Source organism: Macaca thibetana, chromosome 3, assembly GCF_024542745.1.
Source record: "Macaca thibetana thibetana isolate TM-01 chromosome 3, ASM2454274v1, whole genome shotgun sequence".
In the NCBI taxonomy this organism is placed as follows: domain Eukaryota; kingdom Metazoa; phylum Chordata; class Mammalia; order Primates; family Cercopithecidae; genus Macaca; species Macaca thibetana.
In genome coordinates this window covers 147,394,183-147,417,301 of record NC_065580.1, presented here as the reverse complement: position 1 = coordinate 147,417,301, position 23,119 = coordinate 147,394,183, and the positions used below count along the sequence as shown (strand labels likewise).

Below are 23,119 nucleotides of genomic sequence, written 5' to 3'. Positions count from 1 at the left end.
TGTGGAGCAGCCACCACCACATCCTGCATGACAGCGTGACCTGATGCCTTGCCTCATCAGAGAGGGCACCTCCGCGTCAGCTCTCTCCTCCCAGGAGCCTGGGAGAGGCGTCCTCGCCCTTCCGCCGCAGCGGGACCAGGTCACCTGTGGAGCCTCTGCCCTGCCTTTCTGTGAAGTGACAGTCGGGCGGGAGGCTGGGGGTGCCGGCAGCTCCTGGGCTGGGTTCCTGCCTTGGGGGAGCATCTGCTGGGGGCGCCCCAGCTCTTGGCCCTCCCCATGGAGGTGGTGCAAGTTTGGGAGAACGTGGCCCCAACTCTGGGAACTAAGCACGTTTGCAAGGTGAAGGTGGGGGCCCAGCAGGAGTGCCATGCTCCAGGGAAGGTTGGGGCGCTGCTGCACGTGAAGTGTGGCAATGGTGGCTGTGCCCTCCGTGCACAGGGAGCCCCTGGGGCAGGGATGCCAGCCCAAGCCAGGGATGTGCCTGTGGAGGGCCAAGGGGCTACTCTGGAGACTCTGTACATGCCGCCTGTCTCTGGCTGTTGGTTTCTGTGAGGGGCCCATCTCCTGTTCTCCCCACAGTCAGGGAGTGGGGGCGCCGCCATCCTCCCAGCCGGGGAGAGCTCCTGACCCCGCGTGGCTCAGGTACTCCCCCGCAGCCCCCCGCCTCCCGCTCTCCCTGCTGCCTCCACCTGGTTTTTCTTTTTGTTTCCCGTCTCGTTTTCCCTTCTTGGTTTTCTTTGTGTCCTCTGCACGTCTGTCTGATAGTTCCTGTCTCCATCTTTCCCTCTCCCTTGGCCTCTGTTCACCTCTCTGTCCCCTGACACGTTCCTATGTCCTCTGACTTCGGGCCCCGCAAGCCTTCCCTGGAAGCTTGCCCAGCACTGGGCGTGCCCCTGGGGAAGGCGCCTCTCGGGGCAGGTGAGGATCTGCTACCTGACGGCCAGGTGGGCATGGGGTAGTCGCTGGCGGGAGGACGTGGCATCACTCCAAGCGTGGTTCCCTTCCACCCACCTGTTAGCTAAGCCGGACGCCAGTCCGTCCCCATCTGCTCAGCCGGACACCAGTCCGTCCCCATCTGCTCAGCCGGACACACCAGTCCGTCCCCGTCTGCTCAGCCGGACACCAGTCCGTCCCCGTCTGCTCAGCCGGGCACGCCAGTCCGTCCCCGTCTGCTCAGCCGGGCACGCCAGTCCGTCCCCGTCTGCTCAGCCGGGCACCAGTCCGTTCTCATCTGGGCCATGTTTTCATTCCAGCAGAGACCTTGCAGGAAACAGTGTTGAGTTGGGAGAACCCCAGACCCGTCTGGTGAAGTTTTGCCATCTTGCACGGTGTTATTTATTCCATTTAATAAAGTGGCTGCAGGAGCTGGTAGCGTGTGTCAGGAGTCCTCTGTGGACGGAGCTATAAATACGCAGTGCACGCCACCTTGATTCAACACATCGGCCTGATTTGTGTTTCCAATTTATTTAATTAAAACGGATTACTGCACTGCTGGCCGTGTGGAGGTGTGTGGAGAATCCCCGTTTCAGGTTGCAGTGACTCTGAAGTGGATCCTGACAATTTAGGTGGAAGTGGCCGTCACGGTGTTTCTGCTTCCCTTCCTCCCCGTGGCCTCCCAGAGGCTCGGGCAGCTCTGCAGTGCTGTCACTTGGCTGCCGCGGGTGGTTTGGCTCCAGGAGGGCCGCGGAGAGCCTGGTCTTCAGGGCCTCAGGCTGTTCACCAGGCCTGATACCTGTGAGTGTATTGATGATTGATGATCTGTTTCCTGCACCGAAAGAACGTGAAATGACTGTACTGTACAAAGCAGAGATAGAGCCAAAAAAAAAAAAAACTTGAAACAGTTAAAAATCACGCAGTGTACTTAAGAAGAGTGGACCAAGGGGTTTATGGAAATCGCCCTGGAGTCTGGGCTGTGGGAGCCTCTGCTGTGTGGCCGCAGGTCCTTAGTGGGAATCGCGAGGTGCTGGCTCCATTCCCAGAACGGGGCGTCTGTGCAGTACAGAACTGCGCTGATCCGGGCTCCCTGTGACATGCCGGTGCCACCCCAGACAGCACACACTTTGAGCACCGCTGCCCTGCGCAGGAGCCGACCTTGTTGTGCGTGAGGAATAAGCCCAGGGCAGGCTCTGTCCTCTCCACCACGGGAGGACCTGCTGCCACCCTCAGAGCATCCCCCAGGGCGGGCGTCCACCCCATATCCTGGCCCCTGACGGTGAGCTGCCTGCCTGTCGTGCTCTGTGGCCAGCGCTGGGCTCACAGCCATCCTCAGGCCTCCATGCAAGGAGAGAGCTTCTGTGTACAGCCTCACCTGGGAGCAGGTGCTGGGGCTGTGGCCTGGGAAGCCCTGTGGGGACCCTGTGGTGTGCTGCCTCCTGCTTCTTCACATTGTGTCACATGCCACCAGGAGACCTGGCCAGGAAGGTGGAGGCCTGAGCTTCCGTCCCATCCTTTTCCACGTGACCGTTGACTATGGGTGGGGCTGCCTTCCCCCGGCTCCAGCCTTCGCACCGTGTGCGGGGTCTGTGCCTGGTGCCCCCCGGTCCTCCCCAGCCCAGCTGTCCTGTGGCCGCTGGGGTCTGTGGCCGCCTGTCGTAGCCGTTTTCTGCCATGTCTTGGCTGGCAGGAGTGTTGGATCACAGGCAACAACTTCTCACCTCAGGATAAAAATAGCCCGGCCAAGGCCTCTGTGCGGCACCTCGGTGGTGCTGAGGGCGCCAGGGCTTGCGGCTCGTGTCTGAGCACACGTAGCCACCCGGGACACGTGGTCCCACCCAGGAAGAGCTGTGTTTGACCCTTCAGCCACTCGGGTGGAGGCAGCTCTGTGGTCACTTGGTGCCCGGGTCCCCACAGCCTCCGCACCCCTCAGTGCTCCCTGGCGTGTGCCCCTGAAGCTTGGCTCTGAGTGGGCTTAGTCTCTTCTGGGGAACCTGAGCACCACGTCTGACGCTGTTTGGGGTGGAGCCGTGTTCCCACCTGAGCTTCCTGTGTGTCTGCACCCAGCCCGGGGTGGGCTGTGGAGGAGGGGCTGAGGCTGGGGAATCGCCTGGCCTGCCCTCAGGAGCCTTGGCATCTGGTCTTCCCAGCCGTCAGCCTAGCCCCAGCCCCGGGCCTTGGGAAGCCCTCTCTCCATCCCACTGTCCCCGCGTCAGCACAGGCTGCACCTCCCACTGCCTTGCAGAGCCAGCCTGAGCTTGGGGAGCTCTTGTCTCCGAGGTGAGGACACTGTGGCCAGGCCCTGGGGGCTCCACCCGCTCACCCAGGGAGTGAGAGGTGTCTGTGTCCCCGAAGGTGGCTGGGCAGCCCCACAGTCAGTGCCACAGTGTAAGGCCCAGGGTTTTTCCACAGGAGGCGCTCTGCTGCCCACCCACTGCCTCCGTCACAGACGCGGGTTCCTGGAGGAACCCTCCCAAGACCAGCCTGAAGTTGCGCTGTCTGAGGCCTTGCGGGAGCTCCTCTCCAGTGCACACTCGGGCCGTGCCAGCTCCTCGCCCTTGTGAGTGTGGTCCTTTCCAAGCTCTGGGGATTCCACGTTTTAAAGGCAGCTTTATTGAAATATAATTTATACTCAGTAAAATCCCCCAAGTTTATCTGTGTGATTTGATCCATGTTGACAGTCAGTTTCTTTCCACCCCCAGCTCGTGGAGGCCACCGGTCTGGGGCCTGTTGTTTCGGGCTTTCTTGGAACTTCATGTAAATGGAGTCCCACAGTTGCTGCATCTGTCATTGCTGACTGCACAGTGCTTTGGAGACACATCAACGTTGTATCAGCAGCTCATTTACTTTTATTACAAAGTAATTGTCTGTCTTGAGATTCTACCAAAATGGTCTGTCTGTTCACCTGCTGGTCCATACGAGGGTGGTTTCCTGTTCTTGCCAGTTAGGGACAGAGCTGCTGTGAGTATCTGCGTGCCAGATTTCCTGTGAATGTGGGTTTCCATTCCTTTGGGCTCTGCATCTAGGAGTAGGAGTGTGGGCTTTAACTTTTTTTGGAGGGGAGACAGGGTGGGGGCAGAGTCTCGCTCTGTCACCTGGGCTGGGGTGTAGTGACGTGATCTCGGCTCACTGCAGCCTCTACTTCCCGGGTTCAACTGATTCTCCTGCCTCAGCATCCTGAGTAGCTGGGACTATGGGTGTGCACCACCACACCCGGCTAATTTTTGTATTTTTAGGAGAGACTGTGGGGCTGCCCAGCCACCTTCGGGGGACACACACACCTCTCACTCCCTGGGTGACTGGGTGGAGCCCCCAGGCCCACCATGTTGGCCAGGCTGGTCTCAAACTCCTGACCTCAGGTGGTCTTCTCGCCTTGGCCTCCCAAAGTGCTGGGATTCCAAGCGTGAGCCCCTGGGCCGGGCCCTAACTTTTTAAAACATTGCCAAACTCTTCCCAAGTGGCCGTACCATGGCAACATGCGGGGTCCAGTGACATGTTCTCGCCCAGGCCGATGGCACCAGAGCTGGGAGAGCTCTCCGCTGTGGCACTGTCCGCTTTGGTATCTGGATCCAGCGGGGCAGCACGTTTCACTCTGGCTTAAATCTTTGTGTCTCCAGTGACCGACGTGCCCAGCATTTCCCATGTTCTCCACCTCGGCGCCTCTTCTCTGGTGGCCGCTGTTTAGGTCCCTTCCTTCTGTCTGGTGCTGGCCTGCCAGGCCCAGCTGCCCACCTCTGCCTCCTGGAGCTCCCATTCCTCTCTCCTCACCCAGCAGGACTGCTGGGCTCTGTCTATGGCGCTGCCCCGGCCTGGGTCCTGGGGGACTCACCCCGTCCCTTCCTGCAACTCTGAGCTCTGAGCTGCCTGCTGTCCCTCACCGGAATCCCACGGTTCCTAATGTGTGTCTGGTTTCTGGTGACTGAGGCAGGAGGGTACGTCTGTGCTACTTCCTCCAGCTTGTCCAGAAGGAGAAGTTCTAGAGCATTTGGGGCCCATGAGAGCCTGTCACCCAAAGCTTCCTGGTGCCCCATCTGGGGGCCTCCTCTGCACACACAGAGCGCGTTGTCTTGGGTCTCTTGGGACCCTAATGTCCTGCCTCGCCTCTCCTGTGCTGGGCCGTGTGGGTTTAGTGATGTCCCGTGTCTCCTGTGCTGGGCCATGTGGGTTTAGTGATGTCCCGTGTCTCCTGTGCTGGGCCATGTGGGTTTAGTGATGTCCCGTGTCTCCTGTGCTGGGCCGTGTGGGTTTAGTGATGTCCCGTGTGTCCTGTGCTGGGCCGTGTGGGTTTAGTGATGTCCCGTGTCTCCTGTGCTGGGCCGTGTGGGTTTAGTGATGTCCCGTGTCTCCTGTGCTGGGCCGTGTGGGTTTAGTGATGTCCCGTGTCTCCTGTGCTGGGCCGTGTGGGTTTAGTGATGTCCCGTGTGTCCTGTGCTGGGCCGTGTGGGTTTAGTGATGTCCCGTGTCTCCTGTGCTGGGCCGTGTGGGTTTAGTGATGTCCCGTGTCTCCTGTGCTGGGCCGTGTGGGTTTAGTGATGTCCCGTGTCTCCTGTGCTGGGCCGTGTGGGTTTAGTGATGTCCCGTGTCTCCTGTGCTGGGCTTTGTGGGTTTAGTGATGTCCCGTGTCTCCTGTGCTGGGCTTTGTGGGTTCAGTGATGTCCCGTGTCTCCTGTGCTGGGCCGTGTGGGTTTAGTGATGTCCCGTGTCTCCTGTGCTGGGCCGTGTGGGTTTAGTGATGTCCCGTGTCTCCTGTGCTGGGCCGTGTGGGTTTCAGTGTTTCCTTTGCTTTCTTTCTTCAGCCGTTTTCTTGGAACGATAAGGTGAGGGAGGAGTGGACGTTGACCAAATGCTCCTCGGTGCTGCCCTCCCTCGACAGAACCTGTCACACCAGGGAGGCCCAGGACAGGCACGCAGTGTGGCCGACCCCCCAGGCCACAGCTACCTCCGTTCTCCCGACTCACTCCTGTCCTGTCCACACCCTCTCTCATGTAAAACATTTTTTGTTACTCGGAAACTTCATGTCTGACCACTTACCCTGTTTGAGCTACAAACAGCAGTGCGTTTCCTTGAGTGACAACAGGGCCTTCTCTGTGTTCTCTCCACGTTCCTGTTCTTAGGAGCACCCACCTGTGTCTTTTCAGGTTATGAGTGAGAGGTGGCTGAGGTGTCCTGCACCCACAAACCTTGTGCTGCGGAATGTCTGTAAGCCAGACCTGAGCTCCCTCCTGCCTCCCTGCCACTCCCCATCTCCATGCCTGTGGAGCGTGCGCTCCATTTCACGCTCTGACCCCTCTGCCTGCTGAGCTTCTGTCCGGTGGCTGCTCTGCTGAGAACCCTCCGCCGGGAGTCACCTCTGACTCAGGCTTGTGCGATGTCCCATTTGGCTGTCCGTTTAGGAAGATTCAGCGGGTTACAAACAACCTTGTTTCATTTTGTTTTACATCTTTGTGTTTGTTTTTTTGACACAGGGTGTCACTCTGTTGCCCAGGCTAAAGTGCAGTGGCACAGTCACGGCTCACTGCAGCCTCAACCTTTTGGTCTCAAGAGATCCTCCTGCCTCAGCTCCCTGAGTAGCTGGGACCACAGTTGTGTGCTATCACGCCCAGCTGATTTTTAAATTTTTTGTAGAAACAGGATCTCTGTATGTTGTCCAGGCTGGTCTCGAACTCCTAACCACAAGCAGTTCTCCTGCCTTGGCCTCCCTAAGTGATGGTCTCGCAGGCATGAGCCCCATGCCTGGCTGAAACCATTTCTCTTTATGGTAGCAGAACTGTCCTCCTTTTCCTCCCTAATTCGTCCGCCAGGGTGCTAGAGTATATGTTTTAATGGAAATATAACACAATACACCAAAATGCACACATAGTAAGTTTTCAGTCTGTCGGACGACAGAGTGAGTGCGTGTGTAACCACCCAGTGCAGGCGAAGACACAGAACCTCACGGGTCACACAGGACCCTGTGGATGTCTCACTGCAGCCTGAGTGACACTTGTGTGTTCAGTCTTCGGTGAAAGGTGGCTCTCACTGTCTGGAAGCCGTCTCTCTTCATGGCTGGATGGCTCCTGTGATGCCCGTTGCTGTCTTGGTCGCCTCCTGGGGAGCACTCAGCTTGTTGACATCTGCCTTCCTGAACCCAGGGCCCTGCTCAGCGCCAGGCAGGCGTGTGAGCCGAGCCACAGCCGCTCCTGCGGCCGTGCAGTTGGCCTCCCGGCCCCGTCCTGGGGCTGCACTCTCTTGGGAGCTGCTCCAAGCAGGCCCTGCCCGGGTACCCGAGACCAGTGTACGAGTCTGAGTGCAGGGCTCCGCGGCTCAGAGTCACCTTTCGTGAGCGACTCTGGCTTTGAGGATATCTCAGAAATCTCACTGGTCTCTGTTTCCAGGCCCTGGGTCATGTGAGGATTTCAGATGCATGCGTTTTTTTTTCCAGCCATTGACGGAAGTGCTGGGCTGATGGGGCTGGTACAGAGGTGGACGCCTTGGCCTCAGGCTGTGAGCCACCTGTGAATGAATGTGAATGAACTTGTCTTCAGGCACATGTTACTAGTGCTGTCCTCACAGAAACCTCGTGAAACCTTCTGGAGATACCTGAGGCCTACCCGCCTGGCGCCGGAGGCTGTGAAGGCTGAGGTTGCCGTGGCCTGCCTGGCCTCAGCAGGTCCCTGGGCTGGCCACTGTGGTCATCGCTCCACCCTGCAGTGATGCCGTGTCGGGAGGCATGGGAGAGTGGGGTGGGCCCGGGACTCACACACGGCTCCCAGCCCTGCTGCTTCCGGACGTCCCCGCCTCTTCCAAGCTGCACCTGTGAAGTGCCTTTGACCTTGCAAGGTTGCCGCGTGGACTGATGTAAATGGGGATGACGATGTGCCTCACCTGAGGCTGGTGTCCACGGTACCAGCCGCCTGTGTGCCCAGGACAGTGTGCCAGGCGTGGCAGACATGGCCAGGCTGCAGGGGGTGTGGGCAGCTCTAACGGGTGCTTCTCGCTGCCCAGGTCAGCTCAGAGCCTTGCCAGGGGTGCGGGCAGCTCTCATGGGTGCTTCTCGCTGCCCAGGTCAGCTCAGCACCTGTTGTCTTCCCCCGTGTTTGGGATGGTCTCTGGCCTGGTAGCTTGTGGATGCGGGTAGACCTGGGTGGGGTATAGGGCTGCGTGAGGAGAGCATGAATGTGGACGGCGACTGTCTCCCACGTGCTGAGGCTCTGCCCAGGGATATGGGGTGCCCCGGATGCCCAGACCCGGCTCCCTGTGTCCCTAGAAATGCCTGGGGCTGCAGCTCGGTGAAGTGCGTCATATCTAGGCCCAGATTGGTGGATGTCCCTCTTCCATCTGCCATTCCCAGTCCCAGCTGCTGGTGACCCCAGCAGTGGCCGGATTATCTAGGGTTCAGCTGGCTGTGAGGAGGGCAGTGTGCTGCTCCCAGGCCCTGAGGCACCAAGCTTTCCAGTGTGCGGTCCACACAGCCCAGCGTGACCACGGCTACGTGCCTCCTGATGACAGCGGCTGGGCGGGCTCCAGGGCCTCCTTGGGGCAATGTGAGGGTGCCAGGCAGGGCTGGTGGTGGGCAGAACTCAAGGCCTTCCCTTCACCCACAGGCATTGCACAGGGGTGGTGGGCAATGGGAGTCGCTCGGGTGCCCCACTGAGTGGGGCACCACACCAGAGGCTTGGGGGGCTCAGGTGCTCACACCTGCAGCCTCCATGGGAGCATGTGGAGCCTGGGTTTGACTCTGTTGTGGCATCCAGAACCAGCGGGCACCAGGATGGCCCATGGGAAGTCCAGAACCTGGCTCTGGCTTGTCCTATAGGGGAGCTTGGGGGCCCATGGTCTGCAGAGTGGACAGGCTGAGGATTATCGGCTGTTGCCTCAGCCACGTTCCCCAGGCTGTGTCCCCAGGGGCTGCAGTGCCTCGTTTTCTGTTTCTCCAAACATACTTCCCCCATCCCTGCCACATGTGCACATGCCACACACAGGTGTGCATATACATACCCACACTTGCATACACGCACACACACACGCCTCCCCGCCTTGGTCTCTCCTCGTGACTTGCCCAGTGGTTTCTAGTTGCCGCTGGGCCAGGCCTCTGCCTGCCTCTCGATTCCCCCTCATCCTCAGGCCTGCTGGGCCTCTACCCTGCAGATCCCACATCCCACCACAGCCTCCTGCCTCACTCCTAGGCTGGTCCTCCATCTCCTTCCCGGCCTTTCGTGTGTACTGTGGCCTGGGGAGGTCTCACAAGGCCCCCTGCCTGGCCCTTCTTCCTGGGTTCCTCTGTGTTGTGGCCTGGGGGGTCTCACAAGGCCCCCTGCCTGGCCCTTCTTCCTGGTTTCCTCTGTGTTGTGGCCTGGGGGTCTCACAAGGCCCCCTGCCTGGCCCTTCTTCCTGGGTTCTAGGACAGAGCCACAGTGTGTTTAGGTGGTGGGGGCTGTGCGGAGCCAAGCGGGGTCGTGGGAAGAGTCAGGAAGGGGCAGACGCAGAGGATGTGGGGGAAGGCAGGAACCGCAGGGGCAGAGGCCCAGGGCAGGGGTCTCCGAGGTCCTGAGCCCCGTGCACCGTGCAGGTCGTGGGTGCAGGGTCACTGTCCCCAGCAGGAAGCCGAACTGCTGATGTCCCAGCACTACAACAAGGCCCAGCCTTGCTGTTCCATGAGGCCTGTGAGGAGGAGGTGGCTGGCTTTTCATTGCTGGCTTTTCTACCCTTACTGTGGGGTCAAGCCTTGTGCCCTTTGGGGAGTGTGTGGGGGCAGGAGACCCTTCCCGCCTGGGTCGGGGTCCTGCTTGGGGGTGGCTGTGGCGGCGGAGATGCTCTGAGGTGGGGCCTCTGCCAGGAAAGTCACCTGGTTCTGTTCTTTAAGCATGAGCCTGCCAGGGAGAGTGAATTGAGTCCCTCTGATCGAAAGTCCCACGCTGAACCTTTCCCTCCGTCTCCCCAATTCCACAGTCCCTCTTGGGCCCACCCCTGGCCCCCCTATTCACAGTCAGTTTCCTGAGAGAGGTTTTTAGAATGGACCTCGGTTCTGTCAAGCCTCCCGCAGCCCACTCGGTCTCCATCTCCATCAGTGGGCTCTGGGCCTCGTGGGGCGGCCACACTGGCCCCTGACACTCCTCTGGCCACCCTCTGCCCGCTCTGTCTCTGTCTCCATCAGTTGGCTCTGGGCCTCACGGAGTGGCTCTGCTGGCCCCGCCCACCCTCTGGCTGCCCACTTCCCAGCTCCTGGGTCCCATTGCTCCATAGGGAGTGGAGGCTGCGGGGTGGTGGGGTTTGTGTTCCCCGCAGTCCTAGAAATGGGTCCTGGCCCACCCAGTCTCAGGCCGAATCCTATCTTGTCTTGCAGGCTCAGCTGTCGCAGGCCCTGGAGGAGCTGGGAGGCCAGAAACAAAGAGCAGACATGGTGAGTCAGACACAGGAGTGGCTGGGATTCAGGACACCTGGACCCTGGGTCTGGGCAGGGACGCCTGTCCCCGTAAGCCCTTAGGCGGCAGGCACCAGTGCATGGCTGCCTCCTCTGTCGTTGGAAGCTGTGTTGAGGGGGGAAGGGTGTGTGAGGAGCCTGACTCGCATCTCTACCAGTGACAGGTGGCGCACGCCTGGGCAGAGCACAGCCCCTCGGGCCCCACCACCGTGTTTGTGGCAAGGGGGCAGTGACATGTTTGCCGCACGAGGCCGCGGTGTCAGAGGCAAAGCAGGTGTGCGAGCCCGCGAGGGGTCTGTAGCGAGCTAGGCATCGGTGCTGTGGCTTCGTGGACCCCTGTCCTGACCGCACAGGACCTGAGTCCCTAGTGAGACGAGTCCCTAGCCGAGCCCTCAGCTGGGGCTCGGGCGTCACTCAGCATGGGTCCTGACCGAGAGAGGGACGTCTCCAGTGAGTGCTTCTCTGCCGTCTGTGAATGCGGCAGGTGTGCTTTTAAGCTGTTTTCTCCTCAGCCCACATCGGCCCCACTCTCGCTGGTTTGGCTGCCTCCGAGCCTGGGTGGGGCCACAGTGTGGGCCGTGGGGCGCCAGGCAGGCTCTCCTGGTTTCCGGACCTCCAGTGTTAAAAAGCCGCCCACTGTCGTAGGGAACAAATGGGCTTTGCTTCTGAAGCGTTTTGGCCTAAACAAAGTGTAGGTTCCGTCCATGCTGCCCTGGCCTTGGCCATGTCTGTGAAGGACACGGACAGCCCTGGGGCATGCGTGCGTGCGTGTGGCTGCATATTCTGTCCCAGGCCACCCGTCAGGCTGGCCTGGGTCGCAGGCGGAGCGGCTGTCAGCATTGTACGGACCCCAGGGCCTGCAGCCCAGGTCGAGGCTCCCATCTGGGCGTCCTTGCTTGCCGGCTCGTGACTGGGAGCTGGTGTCCTGGCTCTCAGGGCCTCCACCTGGCAGGGGTGTGCCGAGGGTTCATCGCTTGACAGATTCTGGGGCCGGCTGCACAGCCTGTGGCGATTGTGGCTGTGGCCATGGTTACAGGCCCTTCCCATAGGGCAGGGTCGAATGGGGTTGGAAATCACCCTCTTAAGAGGTACAGGCACCAGGGCCTAGGCTGGGAATGGGCGAGGGTTGTCTGCCGAGACCCTGGAAGAAGCTACCAGTGGCACAGAGAGGCAGCAGCAGGGCACTGCATGGGTCTGGGTCTGGGCAGAGCCGGCATCCGCAGGACCAAGGCCAGGCGGGCTGGTGACAGCTGCCTTGAGGCTCCAGAACAGTCGCTGTTCACTCAGCAGCTGCTTAAGGACATTCCTCTCGGTGCTGGGGACGCGGCAGCCAGCAACACAGGCTCCTGCCCTCTGGAGGCGCACTGTTGCCGAGTGAGTAGTCAGTGGCCCATAGGAGAGTGAAGGACAGAACTTCCGGTGGTGGCAAACGCAGGAGCCACAGTTTCCCGGGGCCGTTCTGCAGAGCGTCCTGAGCCAAGCCTGGGGGACCCGACTGTTGGTGGTGGAAGTAGCGGGGCAGGCAGGGCCCGGGACCCAACAGCGAGGTTCGGGGTGACAGAAGCGGGGCCCATGGTGGTTGGTAGTCTGACCTTGTGGGCCCCGTGTGGTCACGGCAGGGCTGTGGTTTCGTGGGTGGAGTAGGTGATGACGCAACCTGGTGTCCATTCATAAAGGATGCCTGGCTGCTCTGTGTAGGGCCGCAGGGGGTGGGAACTGGCAGGGCTGGGGCTGGCCGGGCTGGGAGACACAGGTGCCCTGGCCTAGGACTGCAGTGGGGTGCGGAGGTGTGGTCCGAGTCGGCTGTGTTGAAGGGAGATGCGGGTGAGGTAGAGAGCGTGAGGGCCAGGAATCGAGGATGGCTTCAGCATTCTGCCCTGGGTAGGCTCATGGTATGGGGCGGGGAGTTGGGGGTGAAGTGTGGGAGTCTCATGCCTGCCACACGTTGGGTGCACAGGGCTGGAGGCTTTGAGTCAGTGCCCTGGGGTCAGAGGTGCCCATCCGCTCTGCATGGTATTTCAATCGTCGGGAATGAGTAGGTAGCAGAGAAGTCAGAACCGGAGGCTCAAGCCTCTTCGGGGCGTTCCAGCGTCCTGGCATCTAGTCTTGGGGAGCGCCATGAGTTTTTGGACTCCGTGGAGGGCAGGTCCATTCACAGAGCCCTGGAGAAGGAAGTGTTTTCAGGGGACAGTCAGACTGCAGAGAGGACCCAGAGGAGAACAGAGGATTACCCTGGGCCCTCCAGCCGGCGGTTCATTAAAGAGAGGGAAGGCACAGAAGGGCCTGCTCAGGGGCTGGGCCTGGAGCCGGAGGGAGATTTGTTTCACCCGACGGGCAGTGGGAGAGCGGTTTATGCTGATGGGAGCCTCGCTGTAGTGACGGGCGTGAGGTAGGGCTGGGGCAGTAGAGGGGCATTGAAGTGGACGGGGACCAGCAGGTTGCTGGAGCTTCCTGTCTCTTCCTGAAGTGGGCATGAGGTGGACTGGCCTGTGAGAGTCCCAGCAGTCCCGCTGAGGTTTGTGGTGTGAACTTGGAGCCAGGTTGGGCGGCAGGCTTCTGTCTGCCACGCTCAGGTGCTTCCCGGCAGACACAGTCGCCGGGGAATGGGGGTTCGCCCGAGCAGGTTTGCCAGGGGAGCACGGTGGAGGGAGGGAGGCGGGGATGTGACACTTGGCTCAGCGGAAGGAAAAGCAGGCTGTTGGGGGCTCCAGGACAGGCCTTTCTTGGGTCTGGGTTTTAAAATTGGAGTATGAACCATGTTTCTCTTCAGGCTGTAGAAATACTAGGGGGCTATTGTTTTGTTTATTTTCCTCCCTGTGTTCTGCTGTGAGCTTTCACTGCCGAGGGAATTTGCAGGGGAACGCATCATAACTGTATTGTTTAATGGCAGGTCTGAGACTCCGTTTCCATTCCTCCGCCTTCATCTGAGACGGCTCAGGGCAGGCCTGAAAGATGCTCCTGCTTCAGTGAGTGGGTTAGGGGGCTCTGTGGACTGTGGGGTCTGGTGTCCATCAGTGAGTGGGTTGGGGGGGCTCTGTGGACTGTGGGGTCTGGTGTCCATCAGTGAGTGGGTTAGGGGGCTCTGTGGACTGTGGGGTCTGGTGTCCATCAGTGAGTGGGTTAGGGGACTGTGTGGACTGTGGGGTCTGGTGTCCATCAGTGAGTGGGTTGGGGGGCTCTGTGGACTGTGGGGTCTGGTGTCCATCAGTGAGTGGGTTAGGGGACTGTGTGGACTGTGGGGTCTGGTGTCCATCAGTGAGTGGGTTAGGGGACTGTGTGGACTGTGGGGTCTGGTGTCCATCAGTGAGTGGGTTGGGGGGCTCTGTGGACTGTGGGGTCTGGTGTCCATCAGTGAGTGGGTTGGGGGGCTCTGTGGACTGTGGGGTCTGGTGTCCATCAGTGAGTGGGTTGGGGGGCTCTGTGGACTGTGGGGTCTGGTGTCCATCAGTGAGTGGGTTGGGGGGCTCTGTGGACTGTGGGGTCTGGTGTCCATCAGTGAGTGGGTTGGGGGGCTCTGTGGACTGTGGGGTCTGGTGTCCATCAGTGAGTGGGTTGGGGGGCTCTGTGGACTGTGGGGTCTGGTGTCCATCAGTGAGTGGGTTGGGGGGCTCTGTGGACTGTGGGGTCTGGTGTCCATCAGTGAGTGGGTTGGGGGGCTCTGTGGACTGTGGGGTCTGGTGTCTGGCAGTGAGCGGGGTTGGGGGGCTCTGGACTGTGGGGTCTGGTGTCTGGCAGTGAGCGGGGTTAGGGGGCTCTGTGGACTTGGGGTCTGGTTCCCCTGAGTGCAGGTGTTCAGGAAGGATGACAGGGCCCTCTTCCGCCTGTGTGGGGGGTTGGCAGGGGGTTGGTGGGGGGCGCGCCCAGGGCCTTCCTCTGTCGGTGCTTCCTTCTCAGTGACTGAGCTTTCTGGACGCTTCAGTGAGGTCCCTTTTCCTGTTGCCTCTGGAGCAGCCTGGGGTGGGGTGGGTGCTGTTTGAGGAGGGATGCTCCCATCTGAAGATGCCCTGTGGAGACCCTGGTGTTCTGTGTGTCATGACGCCAGCTGCCTCACTGTTGGCCTGAATTGAAACGCGCCCGGAGGCCACGCTTCCGCGTGTGCAGGAGGCCAGGAGGGTTAGAAATGGAGTTGTCTGAGCGCAGGCCAAGCCCTCAGCATTATGGCTGAGCCACCTGCCTGGCGCCCACAGCTGCTCTGGAGCGTGGACTCCCCACATCCAACAGAGGCATGGATGCCTCGGAGCTGGCACCTTGGCCCGGGTGTTGGCCCTTCTCCAGCTGCACCTTGGCCCGGGCGCCGGCCCTTCTCCGGCTGCAGGTGGTTTTGGAGGAACCGCTCACTCCAGGCCTCTTTCGTGGGGAGGGAGCTGGAAACGGGTCTTGGGCCTTCGGGCGGGGTGGGTGTGGCCGCCTCTGGAGTGCTGGCTTCCCTGGATCTCTGGGTCTGGTCAGGGGACTGTGAGGAGCACTTGGTGCAGCGCTGGGCTGGAGGTTTGGCTGCTTTTCAACCTGTGTTTTTTCTTTTTTAGCCCATAGAGTTTCTGTTCCTTATTCATTGTACCCAGCAGTGTTTAAGCTCTAATGCCTGGGCCCCAAGCTGTAGCATTGGACTTCGAATTTGGTGGTGGGAGGATTGCCCCCAAGCAGGATCGTGATTTTACCCCTCCCCGGGTTGAGCTCCTGTTCCTGGCCCCCATCCTTTGTTTGGAGCCATAGGCCCTCCAGATGGGCTCCCGATGAGAGGAGGGGTCTCGTTGGCTCTGTGCCCCTCTTGCCATGCAGAGCCCTTCAGAGGAGGTACTGGGGAGAGCAGTGCCAGGCAAGGGGGCCACAGGCACCGTGGTTGGCGCTGGCCCCTGCCAGGCATGCCTGAATGCCAGTGGCCTCCCTCCCCTGCCCCCCACCACCTCACTGGGCTGTGCAGCCCTGGGCTCCAGGTCGCCCCTTCTCCATGTGACCCAGAGCCCTCACTGTGCTGGCTTCTTCCCCGGGGATTATAGGTGCAGGCGCATGGTCCTGTCTGAAGGGGTCTCTGGGCTGTGGGACAGCCTGACTCCCTTTCATTTTGTGGAGAGGGAGCTCGCCCTGAGCTGGGATGGCTGGAGTCGCCCCTGGTTCTAGCTCTGAGGCCCCTCCCACCCAGTTCCCTGTGACTGGCTTGGCAGTGGTTGCTGTCTGGGGAAGGGGCTCCCCTGTTCCTGGAAAGGCTGGGGCCTAGGTGGTCTGCACCCTCAGGGCTTGTGTGGAGAAGCCATATTCCAGGCAGGGCTGACTGCGTCGCTCACGCCTTCTGTCCACAATGGTCTGGGACGTGGCCCTGGTACCCGTCCTGTCTCCCAGCCTGCAGCTCCTTTACCCACTATTTTCCAACCCAAAGTCATTTTGTTATTTAGGAAAGGAGAAAAGAGAGAAAAAAGAAAAAGTTAAATCTTTAGTTAATTGCCAGTGGCAAGACAAAGGCACTCTGACTTTCTTATTAATTAGCAAACCCGTACTAATTAGTAAGCATAAGTACAATTCATGGTTTCTTCTTTAAATGCAATTAATATCGCAGGGAGAGATTTCTTGGGCCATCCTTGTATCATTAGCAAACCCCTCTCATTAGCTAGGCCCGCAGTGGCTGGAGATAGGAGGCTTTTGATTACAGCTATAAAAAGTCCTCTAATATTTTATATACTTTGGGGAGTGGGGAGTGAAGATTTATTTTCTGATTTAGAGGGAATTATGCTGCTCTCAACTCTGATTAAGCAGCATCTTCCTTGATTCCTGATTTCCCTTTGTGGCCCCTCTCATCCTGCTCCTTGCTCCCAGGGGCACCCTGTGCCGAGTCTGCCCCACCAAGGGCCGTGGCTACCACAGCACTGAGGCCCAGTCAGGCCGCTTCCCATCCCCCACCCTTCTTTGTCCATCTCTGAAATGGGCAGGGTGTTGAGGCCCCCTCTGAGTTGGGCCTAGCAGCAAGTGCTTTACAGACGGATTCTGAAATCTGGCGACTATGAGCAGGGCAGGTCCCGTGGGCCCCATGGAGAAGCCCTAGGCTCTCTGGGGTCTCCCGTGCAGGAGCTTGTGGTCCGTGTGGCTCTCAGAGCCTCTGGCTTCTCATGGGACGGTGAGGACACCGGCAAAGCTTGCCCTGAAGAGACTCCCAGTGAGGCCTGTGTGTAGCCTGTAGGGCCATGCACACCTAAGGACTGTATGTAGACCCTGGGGGGCACCCTGCCTGCCCAGGAGCCATGTGTAGACCCGGGGGGACCCTGCACACCCAGGAGCCGTGTGTAGATCCAGGGAGACCCTGCATGCCCGAGGGCTGTATGTAGACCCTGGGGGGGACCCTGCCTGCCCAGGAGCCGTGTGTAGACCCGGGGGGACCCTGCACACCCAGGAGTCGTGTGTAGACCCGGGGGGACCCTGCACACCCAGGAGTCGTGTGTAGACCCGGGGGCACCCTGCACACCCAGGAGCCGTGTGTAGACCCGGGGGTACCCTGCACACCCAGGAGCCGTGTGTAGACCCGGGGTGGGGGACCCTGCACACCCGAGGGCTGTGTGTAGACCCGGGGGGGACCCTGCACACCCAGGAGCCGTGTGTAGACCCGGGTGGACCCTGCACGCCCAAGGGCTGTGTGTAGACCCGGGGGGGACCCTGCACGCCCGAGGGCTGTTTGTAGACCCGGGGGTACCCTGCACACCCAGGAGCCGTGTGTAGACCCGGGTGGACCCTGCACACCCAGGAGCCGTGTGTAGACCCGGGGGGGGACCCTGCACACCCAGGAGCCATGCGTAGACCCGGGGGGGACCCTGCACACCCAGGAGCCGTGCGTAGACCCGGGGGGACCCTGCACACCCAGGAGCCGTGCGTAGACCCGGGGGGGGACCCTGCACACCCAGGAGCCGTGCGTAGACCCGGGGGGGGACCCTGCACACCCAGGAGTCGTGCGTAGACCCGGGGGGGGACCCTGCACACCCAGGAGCCGTGCGTAGACCCGGGGGGGGGACCCTGCACACCCAGGAGTCGTGCGTAGACCCGGGGGGGGGACCCTGCACACCCAGGAGCCGTGTGTAGACCCGGGGGGGACCCTGCACACCCAGGAGCCGTGTGTAGACCCGGGGGGACCCTGCACACCCAGGAGCCGTGCGTAGACCCAGGGGGACCCTGCACACCCAGGAGTCGTACGTAGACCCGGGGGGGGACCCTGCACACCCAGGAGTCGTGCGTAGACCCGGGGGGGGACCCTGCACACCCAGGAGCCGTGTGTAGACCTGCAGGGCCCCACAAGCATGGGAGACGTGGTTGGTGCCTCTGTCCTCACTGGTGCTGATACTGAGGATCGACCAGACAGCTGTGAGCCCCTCCTCAGTGCCAGTCCTCGTGGCTGTGCCCTGCCCGGAATCTGTCTAGTCACATCCACCAGCATGGCCAGTGCCTGCAGATGAGTGATCATGAGAGCCTCCTGGTTTGGTAACTGACAGTGCCTCATTTCACCTTCTGGATCCATCCTGCTGCACGACTGAGCCGTACTTCTGACCGGAGTGCTTCGTGTGTGAGGCATGCTGCAGGGGCTCGCTGCTGGTACTGGGGTTCTGTGTGGCTGGTGGCAGCCTCCTGATTCCTGGCAGAACGTTCAGTTAACACTGCACCAGCATGTGTGTCCCCACGTGCCCTGGTGTGCAGGTGTCCTGAGCTTGGAGAGGCTCTTTGGGGCCAGGGATGTGTCTGGGGCAGGTCTGGGGAATGGCTCAAAGTCTGAGACTGTGTCCTCAGCTGACTCTCCTCCCCTCCAGCCCTGGAGGCGGCCTCTCCTGGGCCCCCGCCTGCGGCTCCTGCGCCCACCCTTCTCTCCCACACAGGCCGGGACCCTCCCTCCCCTCCTGGGGCTCCTGCGCCCACCCTTGCGTCCCACACAACTGGTCCCTTCCCGCAGCCACACCTGTCGCCTCTCTTGCTGTGTGGCCACCAGCAGGTGCTTCACTGCCTGTTCCTTAGGGTGGAGAGAGGAAGGGGGAGCCTCCCTGGAGTCTCACAAAGCTAAGTGAGTTCACGTGCTGGAAAGATCCAGGCTGTTCTGGGAAGCGATTCTGGGTGAGAACAGGGGCCTGATCTTCCTCAGCAGCCCCGGGGCTGGTTCCAGGCTCGCTGCCCATTGGTCAGCTCAGGTTTCCCTGCTCCAGCCTCATCCTCAGTGCGTGCCCCGAGGCTCCTCCACAGAGCGGAAGGAATCGCTGGCCCACAGCAAGTGTCACGTGGAGCAACCTTTGCTCTAAATGCCTCTTGCATTCAGGCACTTGCTGAGCGCCTCTTCCAGGCCGTTGTCTGAGGGAACAGAGACCCTGTGGCTGCGCATCTGTCTATTCAGCTGCCCTCACGAGAGCACCACAGACCGGGCTGCTTAAAGTAGCAGATGTTGGCTGGGCGCAGTGGCTCGCGCCTGTAATCCCAGCACTTTGGGAGGTGGAGGCGGGTGGATCTCTTGAGCTCAGGAGTTCAAGACTGGCCTGGGCAACAGAGTGAGACCTCGTCTCTATTTAAAAAATAAATACAATAAAACAAAACCCCAGCAGATGTTTGTTGCTCACAGTTCTGGAGGCTGGAAGTCCAGGATCGGGAACTGACCAGTCTGGTGTCTGCTGAGGCTGCCTGGTTCCAGATGGCGCCCTCTCAACTGTGTCCTCCCACGGTGGGAGGCACGAGGGAGCTCTGGGGTCCCTTTTATGAGGGTGCCAGTCCCCTCCCTGAGGCTCTGCCCCATGGCCTCCTCACCTCCCCTGGGCTCCCTCCTAGGATTTCAGCATGGGAGCGGGAGCACACAGTCCGTGCACGGGCCCACCTCCTTCCTGCTGTGTGAGACCCAGTGGGCGCTCCCTGCCCTGCCCCATCCTCCTACTGGGTGGTCTCTGCCTGGTCCCTCAGTGCCTGATAGGCCTGCCCTGCCCACAGTGACGTCCCCGCCCTCTGAGCGCATCTTCTCACGCCCTTTCAAACAATCTCTGTGCTACTCCTGCTCCGAGGACGTCTTTTCAGTCTAGCGGAGCCTCAGGATCCCTGGGAACCGAGCTGGACTGCTGCCGCTGCCCCTGCATCGCAGACATGCTCTTCCCTCCCTGCCCACATGGGGCCCGCACCCTCACCATCGCCGCCATCACTGTGCTGCCCTGGGCGTGGCGGTGGCACATGCGAAGCCAGTGTGCGCTGGTGCTCACCGTGTCACGTGGGCACACTTGTCGTTTACACAGATTCTCCCACTGCGACCCTGGCAGCAAACCCACAAGCTGGTTGTGGCCCCAGATGCTCAGACAAGGAACAGGTGCAGCCGGGATGAGTGACCTGCCCGTGTTCGAACCGGCAGTGGCAGAGAGTGCTCCAGGGTTCACACCCAGGCAGGCTGACCCCAGACCCTGTGGCCAGTGCGATTGCAGGGGGCTTCCTCGTATCAGGCCATCTGTGAAATCCACCAGGACGGGACCCCAGGGCTTTCTGGGGCTCCAGCACTAGCCCAGGGCCAGGCATTCAGCTGGGGTTTTAAAGCATCTGCCGAGGGCTGAGCAGGGACAGGTGGGACGGGGACGCTTCGTCTTCCCTCTGTCCCCTTTCCCAGTGTGAGCACCCAGCCTTTTCAGTTTTTCCCAGTTTCCAAAGATCTTATGAGAAGATGCTGGTGATTTAATGTCATTACCTTGCAAGGATCATCTGCATTTTAGGAACAGTAGGCTGAGAAGATGTGTTCTTAGCCCAGAAAATAGATTTCTCAGGCATAATGTCAGGGCCTTGGTTGTAGAGGATTTGGATCCCTGCTTCTCCTCCAAAAAACCAGAAGAAAATCTCAGTGCAGAGGGAACGTGTAAGCTTGTTTTCTGTCTGGGCCAGTGCCACAGTGTGTGAGCTAGCAGAGCCTCAGAGTGTGTCTGATACGTCGTGACCTCTGTGTTATTTTCTCTTTCAGAATTATCTTAGAGATTCTCCAAGGTTTTTTCCAGTAAACTTCAGAGGGAGTTTGCCAAGGTTCTGCCAGTCCTCTTGGATGGCCTTGGTCTGCGGACTGATATGGAAAGGCAAGCTCGCCGCAGTGCAGATCCCCCAGAAGCCTTCTCCCCTCCCTGCACTGTGGGTCCTGCCCACTGCTTACTAGGGTTATTCCTGGGTGGTTTAGAATCCCAATCACTTACATGTTGCTGCTGGCTGCACACTTGCCACGTGACCCATGGGGGCCTCTTTTGGGCGTTGGGAGTGGGGATGAGGAGAAGGTGGGCACTTCAGACTCAGAGCAGTGAAGTCCCCCGTGCATTCCACTTCACGAAACTTAGAAAGATTTAGTCTACAATAACCACAAGAAAGGAAATTGGTTCATTTATCTTGAAAAATTATGGGAGTAATTCCGTATAGGGGAAACATCTTACCCTCATCCTAAGTATGAAGCATTTTCCTGTGATTTAAACTTCTCGTGTCTCCGCAGTGGCCCTTTCTGGCTTAGCTTTTTTTCAGCTACAAGTATCTTCCATAAGCTGATGCCCTTCGGGCCTCAGGCCCACGGTGGTGTCACCTGCCCCGCCCCTGCCGCCTGCCTCCCTGACGTGGAGCCCATGCCCTCCTCGCCTCTGCCTGTTCTGGAGACACTGGGACTTTCCCTTGAACTGGGCCGCCTGGGGGCTTGTTTTTGCCTGTGATGCAGCCAGCAGCTCTGGCAGACAGCCTTCCCCAAGCTCCCCCAGCAGAGTTAACTTCCACAGTGAGAGGCTTCACAGGGACAGGAGATGGCCTCAGATGTCCTACAAAGGCAGATGTAGGATTGGAGCTGATAGGAGGGAAGGAGGCCCTTTCTATAGGGAGAGCGTTCAAATTCAGGCTTTTTTCTAAGCAGGGGCTCTTTATCCAGCGTCCCGGGGCAGGAACTCAGTTCTCCATGAAGCCCTTGCAGCTGCATACGCATTTCTGTTACATGCATGCGTTTTTCTCCAGAGAGCAGTTGCCATCTTCAAAAGGTTTCTGACACCTGTGCCTCCTTCCCAGTGTTAACAACTGCCCTGTTGAGGAGGCAGCCTCAGTGATCCCAGCGAAGGTTCTAGAGCCCTTGGAAGCCACATGCACAGACACCACCCATCTGGCTTCCCAACACTCCTCTGTGAGTGTAAACAGAGCAGGGTATCCAGCTTGGCAGTCAAGAGCAGTGGGGCTCTGGTGGGACAGGTGCTCAGGTGCCCAGTGGTGCTTGTGAGGCCAGCAGTGGTGGCCCAGGGCACACCGCAGCCCTGGTGGTGAGGCCCCGGTTCCTCCGAGTACAGCTGCTCTGCCTCTGCAGTGGCTTGGTCCTGGGGGCGCTGCCTGAGGAGTCATCCTGAGAAATGATGGTGGCCTCTGGCAAACATTCGGCTGGGACATGCCCGCCGGCTGGGCTGCTTTTTTCTGAGGAGAAAGCATTTCCCAGCTAGGGCACCCAGCTGTGCTCACGAGGAAATGGCTGGGTGAGCAACAGGGCTGCCCGTGGCCCGTAGTGCCTGTGTCTCCTCCAGGCTGGAAAGGAAACTAGGGAGTGGACTCCACTTAAGATCCCCCCAGGCCTCCTCAGGAAGCCGCGCCACTCCAGAAGCCGTCCCGGTGCCAGAGGGTGCAGAGCTGACCAGAAAGTTGGCCTCTGACCCAGATGCCCAGCTCTGACCTCAGCACCCTCTCATCTCTTGGAGACCCGGGGCCTCTGCCCGAATCAGCCCCGGGAGCCCTGGGATGCAGGCCCTCACCTCGCAGCCAGAACTCTGTGAGGCTCTGGGCCTCAGCCTCACTACCACAGGGGGTAAGGGGTGCAGCTGAGACTCAGGGATGCCACATGAATGGGCGATGAGGTGGCGCGGGTGCCTGTGTGTGTGGATGCCCTCACTCTGGCACTCAGCAGTAGCCTTGTGAATTAGAATTGCGGTTGGGTCAGTTACCCAGCTTCTCCTCTTGTTGTTAGTTTGTGGCATTAGGGAAGGCCCCTGGGAGCACACCCTGCATATTCCCAAATTAAACCGAATGCAAGGTCTCTTCCTAAAGGCTATGCTGCACTAGTGAGTTTGCCACAAGGACTATTAGCATTAATGTTGCATGCAGGTTGGGGCTGTGAGTGGATCTGGCAGGCCAGACCTGCACTCCAGGAGGGACGGACCTTGTAGGCAGAGGGACACGGGGCCCGTCGGACTACACTGAGGCCGGGCCATGCCGAAGCCAGGCCACGCTGAGGCTGGTCCGTGCTGAAGCCAGCCTGTGCTAAGGCTGCTCCACACTGAGGCTGCTGCACACTGAGGCTGCTGCACACTGAGGCTGCTGCACACTGAGGCTGCTCCACACTGAGGCTGCTCCACACTGAGGCTGGTCCACACTGAGGCTGCTCCACACTGAGGCTGGTCCACACTGAGGCTGCTCCACACTGAGGCTGCTCCACACTGAGGCTGCTCCACACTGAGGCTGCTCCACACTGAGGCTGCTGCACACTGAAGCTGGTCCACACTGAGGCTGCTCCACACTGAGGCTGCTCCACACTGAGGCTGCTCCACACTGAGGCTGCTCCACACTGAGGCTGCTCCACACTGAGGCTGGAGCTGCTGCCAGGATGTCTGTACTTGCGCTTAGGCTGCTCTCCTAGGGTCCCCACTCCTGTTCCAGGTTGGGTCTGGGCAGCGCACATGCTGCTGTGCAAGCTCCGTCTTCCAGGGTGAGGTGGCTTCCACCCTGAGGGCTCCCAGCCCATGCCCGGCTTTTTGCTCCCCTCTCCCTGTTGGCCTCACCTGAAATCAACAGGTTGCTTCATCTCAGTCAAACATACAG

General features: G+C 60.0%; 4 protein-coding genes across 15 annotated transcripts in view; 2 read left to right on the top strand and 2 right to left on the bottom strand.

Annotated features, from left to right (window-relative positions):
• Positions 1–23,119, bottom strand: part of NUDT1 (nudix hydrolase 1) — a 1,171,653-nt gene that overhangs the window by 247,581 nt on the left and 900,953 nt on the right. The gene's annotated exons all lie outside the window — the stretch shown is intronic.
• The window catches only part of PSMG3 (proteasome assembly chaperone 3), a 585,180-nt gene that overhangs the window by 118,354 nt on the left and 443,707 nt on the right, over positions 1–23,119 (top strand). The gene's annotated exons all lie outside the window — the stretch shown is intronic.
• Positions 1–23,119, top strand: part of MAD1L1 (mitotic arrest deficient 1 like 1) — a 423,851-nt gene that overhangs the window by 224,281 nt on the left and 176,451 nt on the right. For 9 of the 10 annotated variants that reach the window (XM_050784233.1, XM_050784234.1, XM_050784232.1 and 6 more), the window contains one exon: positions 10,256–10,312. In XM_050784233.1, coding sequence (XP_050640190.1) covers positions 10,256–10,312 — 57 coding nt within the window. Of the gene's footprint in view, positions 1–10,255; positions 10,313–13,224; positions 13,300–23,119 lie in introns of those variants that run through there. The other variant, XM_050784245.1, reaches the window with a different exon arrangement.
• The window catches only part of CHST12 (carbohydrate sulfotransferase 12), a 515,718-nt gene that overhangs the window by 490,277 nt on the left and 2,322 nt on the right, over positions 1–23,119 (bottom strand). The window lies entirely within an intron of this gene.